General features: G+C 46.7%; 2 protein-coding genes across 9 annotated transcripts in view; one reads left to right on the top strand and one right to left on the bottom strand.

Annotated features, from left to right (window-relative positions):
• S100A3 (S100 calcium binding protein A3) overlaps positions 1–14687 on the bottom strand; it is a 166256-nt gene that overhangs the window by 78896 nt on the left and 72673 nt on the right. The gene's annotated exons all lie outside the window — the stretch shown is intronic.
• Positions 812–10847, top strand: CHTOP (chromatin target of PRMT1). 8 transcript variants are annotated; one of them, XM_002715502.5, is made up of 6 exons: positions 812–1167; positions 2450–2531; positions 3855–4008; positions 6887–7070; positions 7861–7998; positions 9634–10847. In XM_002715502.5, exons 2-6 carry the CDS (start codon positions 2467–2469, stop codon positions 9837–9839), a joined length of 747 nt encoding a protein of 248 aa, XP_002715548.2. In that variant the 5' UTR covers positions 812–1167; positions 2450–2466; the 3' UTR covers positions 9840–10847. The 8 variants fall into 8 exon arrangements, with proteins under 8 accessions (XP_002715548.2, XP_017201353.1, XP_008262628.1 ...); XM_017345864.3 differs by having other exon boundaries at positions 865–1167; positions 6884–7070; XM_070077694.1 differs by having other exon boundaries at positions 868–1180.

Below are 14687 nucleotides of genomic sequence, written 5' to 3'. Positions count from 1 at the left end.
TGTAAAAACAGAAAAATCTCCTTTCAATCCTCAGCAGATATTTACAGGGGTCCTACCTTGTGCAGGAACTGGGGATACAGCAGTGAGCAAAATAAACACCATGGTCACCCTCACTGGGTGAAGTCCAGCAAGGAGAGAGGCCCACTAAAAATGCACACATACAACTCAGTGCCCAGAGCGAGGGTAGAGGAAGCCCCCACTGTGTGCTTTCTCTCTTTCCTCCAACGTTTGAGGACGTGATTGTGTGGCCATAAGGAAAATCCTTTCATAGGTCTGCACTAAATTCCCAGGGAGGGGAGGGGAAGGGGGATCCGGGACCTGATCAGAGGAGAGTTGAAAAACAGCCAAGTCAGGGAAGAGGAAAACATGGACGGGCAATGGAGGCTGCGGCGGATGGCAGGAGGTGTGCCCCCAGCACTGGCTTGCCCTGGCCTTTGCAGCACTTCACGACCCAAACAGCGAAGGGGCGCGGGGGAAAGCCACCAGTGCCAATCACCCGGCTCTGGCATTGCCAGAGACCAAAGCAGGTTCCGCTTTAAGATTTGTAAACATGATGCCTTAGCCAAGGGCGTGGGGAGAAAGGCCCGAAGGAACACGAACTCTTTCCTAACGGGACTAAAACCTCTCTTGGGAGCAGGGCCGCTGACAACTCCAGGAGGTAGCAGTTAATACCCGCTAGAATAGCGAAGCCACTAGCCACGCCCCGGGGGCGGAGCCATCTGTGTAACTCTAAAGCCCCTCCTTCCCACCCAGGGCTCCGCCCCCTAGCTCTGCGCAGGGCGTGACAAATCCCCGCCCCCTACTAGTGCGCGGATCCAACGTCTGACGCAATTGCGTCGGCGCCATTTTAGCCGGTCCCATGCCGCACTGGGCGTGGCGGCCATTTTGTTTTGGAGAGCGAGCGGGAGTTGGCGGCGGCAGCTGTGGTGGCACAGACTGAAGGCAGGGAAGGGCAGGCCGGGCGATCAGGCGGGTCGGCCAACGACACAGCCAGCCAACAGCCACGGACTAGCCTCGCAGTCTACCACTTAAGCATCTGACCCAACCGCCCATCTAATTAACCGGAGCCCCTCCACCGTCAATTACTGAGGTTCGGCCGGTCCCCGGCCCGCCCTGCCGCAGCCGTGCTGGCAGCCCCGGGAGGAGCACTGGCGTCCGTTTCCTTCGGTGCGTCTCTGTGGTGAGAGAAGGGGAGCGGAAGGAGCCGGCGGACGCGCATGGGGGGCGGTGGGCTGCGGGGACCGCGGGGGAGGGGGCGGGGCCGCGGAGGGGGGAGGGGCTGCGCCGGCCGCGACCCCGCGGCGGGGTTCACGGAGGCTGTCGTTGGGTACCGAGGAAAAGAAAGATCGTTGGACGAGTTGAGCAAAGTTGGCGGTCTTGACAGGGCTTTGAAGACTAGTGTTGGAAACAGTGGCGTGCTTAGGGTTAAGTTCTGTAGAGGGCTCCCTGGGAGCCAGCTCCCAGATGAATGCCCGTTTAGGGAACCTTTCCTGTTCCTTTCTCCAGATCCTTAGTCCGTTGTTAAGTTCTGACTTGGGAATAGGAAACCGATTTTGAGACTAGGCATGCCTGTATTTTCTTTCTAAACCGGCAGCTGTCAACCTCAGCTACTCATTAGAAGCACCTGGGTAGCTACCCCTCCCCCCACGCCCCTATTGATGAGCCCCAGACCTCCACCATCAGAGATTGCGGTTTGATCGGTCTGAGCCCAGGCATCTGTTTCTTGAAAGCCCCCTGTGGAAAAACAGGCTGAAAAGGACGAGTCTGGATCGAAAGCCAGACTCTCTTGCACCTTCTTGAGCTGTTTCTGCCATTTTGGACCATTTGGCAGATATTACATGCCTTTTGGCCTTGAAATTGAATAATTTCTCATGTAAACTTGAAGTGAGCTTCGATTTGAGGGTGCTTTTTAAAATTTTATAGAAAATTGAATTGAAAGACATTTTGGTGCAAAATAATTTTTGCATTCTATGCAGTCTTTTGTAGTATACGTTTCTATAAACTTTTTTTTTAAGCATTTGTGTATATGAAAGAGAGATCTTCCATCTGCTGGTTTACTCTCCAGATGGCCACAAAGGCCAGGTCTGGGCCAGGCTGAAGCCATTAACCAGGATCTCCATCCGGTTTTCCAACGGGTGGCAGGGATCAGATACTTCAGCCATCACCTGCCGCCTCCCAGGCCTGCAGGGAGCTATTCTGGAGGTGGAGTAGCTGAACCACAATGCCTGCCCCTCCAGAAACTTTTTCAGGATAGATCCCTTACATGCATAGATTCTAAAAAATTTCTTACCAAAGCAAAGTTACCTTTTAATTCCGTTTCCCATGAACTTTGAAGTACCCTCCCGTGTTCCTCAGGAGTCAGTGGTAAGGCTTTTTCGGTGGTTTGGGCCTTGTTCTGTATAAGGTGGCTGTTATTCTGACCTGCTCATTCTGCTGTTGTCCTTTGTAGATTCTCGGGATCTGAAGATGGCTGCTCAGTCAGCGCCGAAAGTTGTGCTAAAAAGCACCACCAAGATGTCTCTGAATGAGCGGTGAGGCAGCCAACAACAACTTCAGCTCCTTCCTAAGAAAACATTACTTAAATTGGCCCTGGGGTCCAATGCACAAAACAGTTGTAAGCTAAATATCAACAGAAGGCTACAGACCTCTGTTCTTAGTTACATCTAATGTGGTGCACAAAACAAATTGGGCGGTTGTTTCAAAACCCCTTATCAGTAGATTTTTATGTTAAGCTGTCTGAAATATTTATCCAGTGGGATGTATTTTAAAAAGACTCCTCACACCCTCCCTTTTCTTCAAGTTTTTTTGTTTTTGTTTTTGTTTTTGAACACGTTGATACAGGGGTTGTGCAGCATGGGAGCATGGGACCCTGGCTGCAGTAGGCTTGCTGCCTAGTCCAAGGCCAGCAGTGTTGCATCTGGCCTGTAAGAGGCAGGTAGCAAGCTGTGACTATGTCCAAAGGCCCTCGAATGTCATTCTTGGGCCTTGTAAGAGGCACTTGCTTTGCTCCATTTCACTTTTCTTTCCATTCTGCTTTTAGTTTGTTTTTGCTTTGGATTCTTTTACAGTTAAGTGTTCTTCTCTTCCATTCCATTAAACTTAACCATGACAAGAACAAAAAAGGAGTGTCTTCATGGGCCCTTAAATGATTGAATTAATCATTTCCAAAGATAACTGCTTGGAGACAGAAAAAGTGATCATTTGACACTAAGAAAAGTTAAGGTATTTAAGGCAGTTTCTATCTCTGAGAACTTTGCTCACTGAGTTACCTTTGAGCAGTGATTTTATTAAACCAGTGTTGGACCACTAAAAGGTTACAATGTCTCCTTTTGCCTTTTCTGGAGCCTATGTACTTCTCTCTTCAGATACACTAGTCCTCCATATCCACATGTTACTGAGTGACAAATATATTTAAAAATTGATGGCATTCCTATAACTTCTATGGCTATGGTGTTGTCATGGGTTTTGAAGGTGTTCTGGTCTCATATTTCTTTTCAAAAACCTCCAAGGTTTAAGCTTTCTTTGTTTGTCTTTGAAATTACATCTTCTGTCTCTTGTCATATCTGCTTATTGCGTGTTTTTCATACCTTCCACTTCTCTGAGAGCCATTACCTGAGCCCTTGTTATCACTTTGGATTGAATGTGCTGCACTTAGCTGCATTTCTGAGTTTCTGATTCTTGCAAGTTTGTCGAAACAGAGGAGTCTTTAACCCACTTCAGCTTTGATCTAAGTGTGCCACTTTACTTAAAAGTTCGTGGGATCTGGAGCTCCTGGTCTAGCAAGCCATGAAAATGCCAATAAATGTTTTGTAATAAAGCTTTTATTTAAACATCCATTTTGTTCGACCTTGAAGCTTTACTAATATGCTGAAGAACAAACAGCCGATGCCAGTGAATATTCGGGCTTCGATGCAGCAACAACAGCAGCTAGCCAGTGCCAGAAACAGAAGACTGGCCCAGCAGATGGAGAATAGACCCTCTGTCCAGGCAGCATTAAAACTTAAGCAGGTGAGAGAATGGGTCTTGATGCTCCAGAAGCAGCTGTGATCTAAGGCAGGCAGCCCACTGAGGCTGTCAGAACCTGATGGATGATTCCAAGGTGACTCAGGGCAAAAGCTGGAACTTCTCTGAAAGAGAAGTGCAGAGAATTCCAGCTCTGGCAGGTACTGATAAGTAACTTTTTCTTTATTGTCTTCTCTTCTAGGGAGTTTGCCATCTGTTTGACCCATTTGTGTTATCAATGACTAATAATTGCTTTTGTTTCTGGTCCTTTAGCCTTAAAGTAGATGAAAGGCCTTTTCCATGAAGAAAGTTTGTTTCTGTTTCGGATCATCTTTAAAACATCCTTTACTTACTGCTAAATGATAGATAAACTAGGGAAATAATTTTATTCTTTCGCCCCTCACACAGGAAATCTAAATGGCCCTAGTCAAAGGTAAAAGATACAGCAGAGTGACCCTCATGTCCACAGCACCTAAAATTATAAACAGTAAAGTAGAGCTAGAACACTGAGTAACTAAGAGTCAGTGGATTCTTTTTCAAATTTCCAGTAAATTGGGGGGCGGGGAGCTTAAAAACATGAGGAATAAACTTTAAATGGGGGGAAAAGAAAAATGTCGAGTAGGGATAATAGTTTTCAGATCTGAAATAAAACCTACTCTTTATTATTCATAGACTGTATGTGCAAGTCCGGACAGTGGCTGTGGAAGGATATGTCCAAGCTGTGGCTGGGCGTCTGGAGGGCGGTGCCATGCAACTGTAAGGACTTTAACTGGTAGCGCTGCATGGCTGTGCATAAATTCAGCAGTTAAATATAACTCCCTCCCACCCCCACCCTGAACCATTGGGCTCACTGACCAAAAATAAACAAGGCTTTCTGCTTCAGCTACCATAAGCCTTGGAAGTGATCCGATCTGTCCCTGGCTCAGGAAAGCAACAAAAGGCACCACCATTTTCCAAGAGTACATAAGAATTGCCGAAGAAAGCCTCTGACAGATCATTCCAAAGGACCTTTCAACAAGAAATTTTAGCTACAGGTGTGCAGAAGGTAGCTTCTAGTGTGGTGCTGTCCAGTATGGTGGCCACTAGCTACGTGTGGCTATTAAACTAAATGTGACTAGTACAAATGAGCTTAACTTTTCTTATTTATATTTAATTTAGATAGCCAGTGTGGCTAGTGGCTACCTTATAGCACAACTTTGTAAAAACTGGATGGTATAGTTGACATCTGTAAGTTCCCATCAGTGTTAGAAATCAGTCTTGGCGATAACTAAAGGTTGAAATGGGAGAACAGCTCAGCACTGAAAGCTTGGGAGAGTGGATATCCGCAGGTTAGCTGACTCATTAGGAAGAACTGGTGGGCCGGCGCCGCAGCTCACTAGGTAATCCTCCGCCTTGCGGCGCCGGCACCCCAGGTTCTAGTCCCGGTTGGGGCGCCAGATTCTGTCCCGGTTGCCCCTCTTCCAGGCCAGCTCTCTGCTGTGGCCAGGGAGTGCAGTGGAGGATGGCCCAAGTACTTGGGCCCTGCACCCCATGGGAGACCAGGAGAAGCACCTGGCTCCTACCATTAGATCAGTGCGGTGCGCCAGCCGCAGCGGCCATTGGAGGATGAACCAACAGCAAAGGAAGACCTTTCTCTCTGTCTCTCTCTCACTGTCCACTCTGCCTGTCAAAAAAAAAAAAAAAAAAAAAGGAAGAACTGGTAGAACGTAGTCCTAACCTCATAATTCTGTGTGCTGATCAGGGGAGTGAGAGGACAGGCCCTTAATGGTTGGTTGCACCTGTGTAGAGCCTTCCCTGACTAGAAGCAGTTTCTATCTTGTACTAGAAGACTAATCAATAATGCCTCACAACATAGATTTGAGGGACATGGTTGCAAAAAAAAAGTCATTGGTGGTATCTTGGTACAACTGATTTTTCATACTTAGTGACTGATGGCTTCATAGAAAAACAGGTTTGCTAGGGCTCAGGCCTTGGTTATGTTCAAGGCTTTCTAGTTCTCCCTTTTTTTATAGGAATTCTCTCAGATTGATCTTCATGGTTTCATTCTGAGGAATATATTATTGAAAATCTCTGTTTCTGTCCTTGTCTTTCATGTGGCCCTGAATTTTGTGATTAAAGCTCACCTGCCTTAATTCTTACCTAGTTTGGCTGGCTCTCGGGAGATGTATTATGAGTTATATGTTTATTTTTAATTAAAGGATATTATATTGGATTAAGAGAGCTATTTACAAGAGTAGACTTGGAATTATGAAATTTTAAGAAATGAAAGGAAGTTTGACTTTTTTGTGTTTATTTGCATCTTAAGGTAAAAAGTGGATCGTCTGGAGATAGATACTCAGAGGAAAAAATGGAGCACACTGGCCTCTTTGAGAGATCAATCTTGTTCTTAAGTCACAAGAACTCAAATGAACTTGTAATTTAAATTTTGCCCAGAGTGTGATCAACTTCTATGGTGTTTGAGTAAGCCTTTGAAGACAGTGGTAGAGCTTGGGCAGGTATGAATCAAGTCATGTCATTGTCAACCTGTGGTTCAAAAACAGAATCCAGGACTGAACTGTGTAAAATATTCTTATTACAACTTAAGTTCCTACTGGCAGTATATGACTTCTGTGGCCAAACTAGCGAGGTAATTTATAGTGATGCCAGTTTCATGGGACCATACACAAGCATCTGAGAGTTCTGCTCTGGATCACAGTTCCACTTCTATCCCGTGTGCTGAGGCAAAGGTTTGCTTCTGGTCTGGGATCTTTATGACACCCCCAGCAGGTTTATATCCCTCCACACCAAACACCTCACTTGCTTCTTTTTCTCTGCACTTTGAATTGCCAAATCCCACTGGATTGCTTTTTTGATCTCAATCCCTTAACACCTTTTCTTCCAGAAGAGCTTAAAGCAGCGCCTGGGTAAGAGTAACATCCAGGCACGGTTAGGCCGACCCATAGGGGCCCTGGCCAGGGGAGCAATCGGAGGACGAGGCCTGCCCATAATTCAGAGAGGCTTGCCCAGAGGAGGACTACGTGGGGGACGTGCCACCAGAACCCTACTTAGGGGCGGGATGTCGCTCCGAGGTCAGTACCATGTGCCTGATAATTGTCAGGCTATACTCCTTTCCCTTTTTTCTTGGGCTGCTTATGGACCCATTTGTTTAACATCTTTTGAGCCTGGATTTTGTATTAATATAATTAATAACTTTTGAAATCACATTTTTAATAGTGCTGCATGTCTTTTATCGATACCATTCCTTTTCTGATAATGTGCAATGGTGAGAGGCTATGACCTGCGTAACAACAGGTAATTCATGTCATCTCCATTCCATTTTAAAACACCGTGCTGCTGCTTGAATCAAAAAGCACATTGATGTTCTAGAAATAAGTCAAATGTAAGAACTTTGTTGGTCTTTTGACCTATATCTTAACCAACCATCTCTGCTCCTGGTGCTGGTGAAAAACTACTGTATCTGGAAGAGAGGACAAGTTGACCCATAGCATTTAACTTGTATCTTATGTTTTGGGCAGTATTATACTGCCATGTATAGTTTTTCATTCCTACAAGAATGTATTAAGAGCAGGAACCGTTTATTTTAAATCTATAATGCTAGGCATCTATCTGATTATTCAGTAAATATGTATTAAATGTATGTACTTACTACCAACTTCTTCCAAAAATGGATTTGTGGTCAGACTTGTTGAATTGATTAAAGAGCAGCTTTTTAATCTGCTCACATTGTGTGTAGTTTGCCCCACCCAACCTAAAAATTAACTCAATTACTCATTTAACCCTCACTGCCTTCCTTTGGTCAGAATCTACTTTGTCTCTCTTGGATTTACCTGCATATACATTGTGTGCCTCCTCTCCAAGGTCAAAACCTGCTCCGAGGTGGACGAGCCGTAGCTCCCCGAATGGGCTTAAGAAGAGGTGGTGTTCGAGGTCGTGGAGGTCCTGGGAGAGGGGGCCTAGGGCGTGGAGCTATGGGTCGTGGCGGAATCGGTGGTAGAGGTTAGTCAGCTACCAACTTCAGAGAGTAGCTCCCTTTTATTTTCCTCCCTTAAAAACTCAGAGCCACCTTTCTGCACAGCTTCAAGTCGTAGACAGGCTTGTATGTTTGTCTTGTTTTGTTTTTTGAAACTGGCTTATTTTCCAAATTCACATGCTGGTAGTGCAAAAATCTGTCATTTTTCCAAGAACCAGTCAGGTGTGTATTAGCCAGATTATATGTAGTCTTCCAGACTCTTGCAGATGTAAATTTTATTATAAAAATGACTAAATAGTTTGGGATCTTTTCTGTCTCTGCTGAATCATCACCACACACACACACCCCTCATAGCTCAAAACACCAGCTTGAGTCAGATAAGAATAGAGAAGAGGGAGATGTGCAAATATGAAGGCAGAGTGAGGTAGACTTGGAGCCGGGCACTGTCTCTGAAGCCAAGTTCAGCATGCCTGTGGGGAACCCTAGATGCCTCTTTCTGATCAAGGTGGACAGTAAGATGATACTCTTGTCAGTGAACTCACTGGCTCTTGATGATTATACCTTTGAGAAACTTGGTGATACTTGTTTTGTGACCTCATGACCCAGATTGGAAAAGCTTAGTGGTGGTGATGGTGTTACTGCCAAATCTCATGGGAGCTTTCTGACTTAGCTTAATGAAACACTCCCAACAACACCTGTAGGGGAAGGGGAGACCTGTTCTTATGGTCCCTTGTTTATATTCCTTTGGTCCTTTTAAAGTGTGTGGTGGGTCTTCCATAATTTATGACCATGAAGCTGCCAAGGAATATTAACTGTAGGAAATCTGATAACCAAGGGCTTGTTTGCTTTCCCATTATGTGCTACTTGGCTTATTGAGTGAATTGCAAAGGAGTTTGAGTTTCGGGATGAAATACCATGTTTCTAGAATTATCTTGATTTGGTTTCTGAGAGACATCACAGGGGTGGCAGAGACTAAAGTAGCTTTTCAAAAAAGCGAGTGTGCTTTGTTAAGTGAATTGAAACCACCTCTCAAATAGCCACATTGTCCTAAGGTGACTAGAATCAGAGGTAGACGGGGCTAGGACCATTCAAAATGTTTTTTTCCATCTTCTCACATTATTCCTGTGTCAAAATAACTCCTCAGTCTCCTGACACATGGGGAAGTCAGCTTGTTAGACCTCACTAAGTTTAAAGAGAGATGAGATCATTTTCCTGAAGGGTCTCCAGTAAAGCTTCATTTGGAAACTATCTGCCTTCACACCCTTGATTCTCTGTGCCCTTTCACTTTCTTTCTGTCTCGCTATATGGGGTTATCTCTAATGGATTTCAGTAATGAACTGATAGTGAGGTCTCAAACTTTAGGTTATTCTTTGTCTTAGGAAAGATTAATTTTTTTAATTATTATAATTGGCAGCTATTTTCCCTTTGATCGGATAATATTTTAAGTAGCATTTAGAGATGAGCATGTAATAAGGAATTCATTATGTGTGCTTTCCATGTGTTGCTTTCTATCCAGTGTGTGTGTGTTTCCAGATTTCTCCTTTACCCTGCCCTTCAGCTTTTCTCAGCTAGGCTCCACTACTCTTAGGGGCATTTACTATAGCATTCATTAAGCCTAATTGTAACTCTTGTTTTTGTTTTTGTTTTTTTCCTCGGGCCAGGTCGGGGTATGATAGGTCGGGGAAGAGGGGGCTTTGGAGGCCGAGGCCGAGGCCGTGGACGAGGGAGAGGTGCCCTTACTCGCCCCGTATTGACGAAGGAGCAGCTGGACAACCAGTTGGATGCATACATGTCGAAAACTAAAGGACACCTGGATGCCGAGTTGGATGCCTACATGGCGCAGACAGATCCTGAAACCAATGATTGAAGCCTGCCCACCGTTGTGTGAGAGACTCTTACTAAAATCACCACATCTGTAAATAACCTTGAGATAACAGTTGAAAAGAAACCTGATTGATGCTGGAAGGACCTATCATAATAGGCTATGGACTTAACCTACCACCAGTTGTGCATTTAGTGTGTTCCTTTGACTTTTTGATACTGTGTTGTATGAAACCCTTTTTCTCTTGATTTGGTTGGGCTTTGCTTTTTTTCTTTGTTGTTGTTTCCTTCGCAGACTTCTCTTTGAACATGAATGTGTTGGCCTTACGGCTAGGATACCCTCTTCCTACCTCTGCCTCCCTTCACCTGCCATATACTCTAATCTTCATTTCCTCGGTTCATCTGTGTTCCCTCACAAAAAAGTCCTAGAAAGAGCCACTGTTCCTCCCTAATGCCTAGGTTTCTGAGATTAAGTTCTGTATAATAACCTCTTAGAAGTGTTCAGAACATCTGGAGCTCAGAAATGTGTTGATGATGCAGTATACAGTGTAGTAAATTGGGAACACTGACATTGCCAAGGGCCAAAAAACAGTTTATAGATGGTAGAAGCTCAAGTTTGATTGAAGTTGCTACCATGTGCAGTAACACGTGTGGTAACTAGGCTTGCTGGGTTGGGTAAGATCCTTTCTACCCACAAATGAGATTTATACACTCTCCTCTTGGCTTTGTATTTCCCAAGGGATTGAGCTGGTTTAACTCCTTCATATAGAAGAAGAAAGCCATTTGGTTTGGCCAGTGCGTCAGAAGGTACGGGGATGGAAGAGCAGTGGCAGACTAATTGCTGGGAGGATCAGAAAATAATACCTGGGCTGAAAAGCAATTAGTCTCGTGTTTATTCCAAACCAGTCTTGGGTTTCTCCACTCACTGATTCTGTCTGAACTCCTCTCATTTCCCTTGAACGTTTAAGTAATTTCAACCATAGTCTGTCAACTGTTCCAGGTTCTGTGAAATCTTGTGTATTTCTGATTCATTATAACAAACTGTTCTCTCAAATCCAGCCAGGATTTTCTCTTATTTGTTGGGCTCCTCAAAATGCTGTGGCTACTTTAATGATGTCTTGGTGTATGTACCCTACCCCTAGTTTCATTGAGAGGCCTTTTTTTCTTGGTTATGTTAGAATTCTAGAGGGAATGTGCCTTTGGGGCAGAAAGTGAAGAATTTGATCTCCTTTGGTTAATCCCTACAGAACATCAGCCCCACAAGTAGACCTTTCAACCCACAAATGCAAGCAAGGGTGGTGGTGGACAGCATTCTGGGTCTTGGACTCTGGCCCTCACTGCCTTTTTACTCTGAGTTGTACAAGCGAAAAGAATAACCTGATCACCTACAACCAAGTCAGTTGCTTTTGGGCTACCTGGCATCTTAAAATCCTGAAAGATATGTAGATTGGGGGATAGGAAGGGAGTTTTGGTCAGGACAACCTAAACTTGAATCCTAGCTGTATGACATGGAGCATCGTGGTGTTCTGTGTGTGAGCAGAGAGCTGGATATTAGTGACTGCAGAGCTGAACCCCAGTACTGAAGCTGCTGCTGCTACCACATTCCCCAGAACTGCAACAAGAACAAAATGCTAGGGTCCCTCCCACCTCGTAGGAAGCTGTTGCCTTAGGGAAGGTCTCCATGAGAGGTGGTGACCAGTGGGGCACCAGCAACTCCCTCACTAGCCTTGGGCCCTACAGGCCTACCTGCTGCAGGTCAGTGTTTGGGGGGGGGGGGGGGTTGTGACCCACATACTTAGGTCCCTGCCACCCATGGGGGAGATGAACTAGTGAATGAAAGATATCGCAGCTTTTCAGATAACAAGAAATAGGCTTTTTAAAAGGAAACCGAATAAGTACAGGCACAGTGGACTACAAGAATACATGCAGGGAAAGTGTTCAGTGGGTTTCAAATGGTACAGGAGGTAGCCAAGATTGTGTAGGGAGCCTGGGGCCCAATGGTCTGGTTAGAAGCTTGGACTTTGGATAGTGGAAGAATACGAAAGTTTTGTTGTTGTTTTTTTTTTTATATTTATACATAGCTTTTGCATATTTTAAAGCTGGATCTCCGGCCGGCGCCACGGCTCACTAGGCTAATCCTCCGCCTTGCGGCGCCAGCACACCGGGTTCTAGTCCTGGTTGGGGCACCGGATTCTGTCCCGGTTGCCCCTCTTCCAGGCCAGCTCTCTGCTGTGGCCAGGGAGTACAGTGGAGGATGGCCCAAATACTTGGGCCCTGCACCCCATGGGAGACCAGGATAAGTACCTGCCTCCTGCCATCGGATCAGCGCAGTGCACTGGCCGCAGCGCGCCAGCCACATCGGCCATTGGAGGGTGAACCAACGGCAAAGGAAGACCTTTCTGTCTCTCTCTCTCTCACTGTCCACTCTGCCTGTCCAAAAAAAAAAAAAAAAAAACTGGATCTCCGATCTGCTGTCATTCTCCAAATGTATTGAGCCATCAGCAGTGCCTCCCAGAGTGCATTAACAGGAAGACAGCTGAGACTGGGGCCTTGAGTGCTGTACTGGGTAACCTCCTGGCACTGAAAGGTGCTAAGAGTGCCAGCGTCTCAGCTCCCTGAAAGCTCATCAGGCAGTTCAGCTAATGCCCACCCTCAGCGGCTGAGCATCAGTCCCCCACGCCGGCCCAGGGACCAGGGAAGGGTTGGAACCTGGGCAGAGGGCCTGGCCTGCTTTCTGCCTCTTCTGTGGAGTCATCTGTGTACAGCAAACCCTACCTCCCATTGTTTTCCTGGGCTTTGGAGACTTCTGAGGCCCCGCTGTCTCCCTTCTCATGCACCAAAAAACTATCACAACACAATGTTTTGATCCTGGGCCTTTCCCAGACACCACCTTCTAGTGTCTCACCATGTTGGCTACCAGGACCATGTAGGGAAAGGAGTGGAGGCTCTTGAACTTGCTTTAGTGGCTCTCCAACGTGTACCACACCCTGGCTGGAAACCCAACTGGGAGTGCTGGGTCCCTGAACACACAGTCCAGGGACAAGGAGAAAAGGATGGATGGTCATGAGGGTGGGGACAGCAGTATAGGTATAGGATCCTTAAAGTCTAGGGGCAGGTGTTTGACACAGCAGCTTAAGTCACTACTTGGGACGTCCACTTACCATATTGGAGTGCCTGGTTCAAGTTCTGGCTCTCCAGCTTCCTGCTAATGTGCACCCTGGGAGGTAGTAAGTGATGGCTCAAGTGTTTGGGCCCCCTGTCACCCACGAGGGAGACCTAGATGGAGCTCCTGGCTTTGGCCTGGCCCAGCCCAGGCCATTGCAGACATTTGGAGATTAAACCATTCAAAGGAAGATCTCTATTTCTGCCTTCCAGTAAAACGAAATTCTTCCAAATTAAAAAGAGGGCCTAGGAGGGCAGAGCCAGAGCTTCCAGGAGATGGGGACAGACCTGACGTCTGTAACAGACTCGCAGGCACTGGAATTCCAACAGCACCCGAAGGAAACCAGCTGCTCCAGGGCTATGGCCGGGGTGGGGGTTGGCAATGTGGGCACAGCCAGGTCAGCAGGTGTCCTGACCACCAGCCTCTCAGGTGTTTGCCTGTTCCCGTCTGCTAGTGGCAAACAGCTGGAGGAGGTCACAGCTCAAGCATAGTGGCCGTGGCGGGCAGAATTCCCAGGTCTCACTGGGGGGCATTACCCCTCCTTGGGTGAGTGGAAAGGGAATCAGTGGGCTGAGACTGCTGGAGGAATATGGAGGCAGGTAGCCCACAGACTAGGAGTAATGCAGAAAGTACAAGGGAGTTTTCCCAATGGAGATACAGGAAGGAGTAAGAATATTAATCACATTGGAAGTGGCTTAGGCGGAGGGTCTGGCCTAGAGATTTTTGAGTTGAAGTCAAGGGGAATGAAATATTGTGAGATGGTGAACTGAGGCCCAAACTGGAGTGCAGATGGTGCTAGACTTACGATAGTGTTACACCCTCATAAATCCATTATAAACTGAAAATAACACTCTTTAAAATGGTTATGGGGCTGGCGCTGTGGTGTAGTATGTTAAGCCTCTGCCTGCAGCACCGACATCCCATATGGGCATCAGTTTACCTGGTTTCCCAGGTGTTCTGTTTTTTCTGTTTTCCAAGTCTGGCAACCTTACTTCGAAGAGGCATGTGAGAGGACTGCGGCCCAACTCGGGGACTTGTACAGACACTGGGCGCTCTACCTCCCTCCAAGGCCCTTTGCTGACCCAAGCAGCTGCTCTGCTCCCTTCCCAGGCGAGCCCTGCAGGACAGAGGCCGTCACCCGCCCCCTCCCCTAGGCTGTCTTCCCAAGGCCTACTGGGAGGCGAGCCGGGGCTGCCCCAGCTACTCCCTGCACTGTGCGTCCTCCCGGAGGAAGTTGCCTCGAATCACCAGAGGAAACAACACAACAAAAAGTGTGCAAAGCATTAAAGTGACCACAGCTGGGGTCTCAGGTTTGCAGCTGCTGACCGCCATTCTCTCCCAGAAATCCTCATGCCCTTCTTAATTCCTGAAGACGAGGCTCAAAACTGAATATTCTGGGGCTGGCGCTGTGGCACAGTAGCTTAATCCTCTGCCTGCAGCGCCAGCATCCCATATGGGTGTCGGTTTGAATCCTGACTGCTCCACTTCCTATCCAACTCTCTGTTATGGTCTGGGAAAGCAGTAGAAGATGGCCCAAGCCCCTGGGCCCCAGCACCCCTGTGGGTAGACTTGGGGGAATCTCCTGGCTCCTAGCTTCAGATTGGCGCAGCTCCAGTCATTGCAGCCATCTGGGGAGTGAACCATCAGATGGAAGACCTCTCTCCTTGTCTCGCCCTCACACTGTAAATCTACCTCTCAAATAAAAGAAATATTTTTTAAAAATAAATAAAA

The sequence above is a fragment of the Oryctolagus cuniculus genome, chromosome 7, assembly GCF_964237555.1.
Source record: "Oryctolagus cuniculus chromosome 7, mOryCun1.1, whole genome shotgun sequence".
Classification (NCBI taxonomy): domain Eukaryota; kingdom Metazoa; phylum Chordata; class Mammalia; order Lagomorpha; family Leporidae; genus Oryctolagus; species Oryctolagus cuniculus.
The sequence above is the reverse complement of the archived record's forward strand: the minus strand, read 5'-3'. Positions and strand labels throughout refer to the sequence as shown.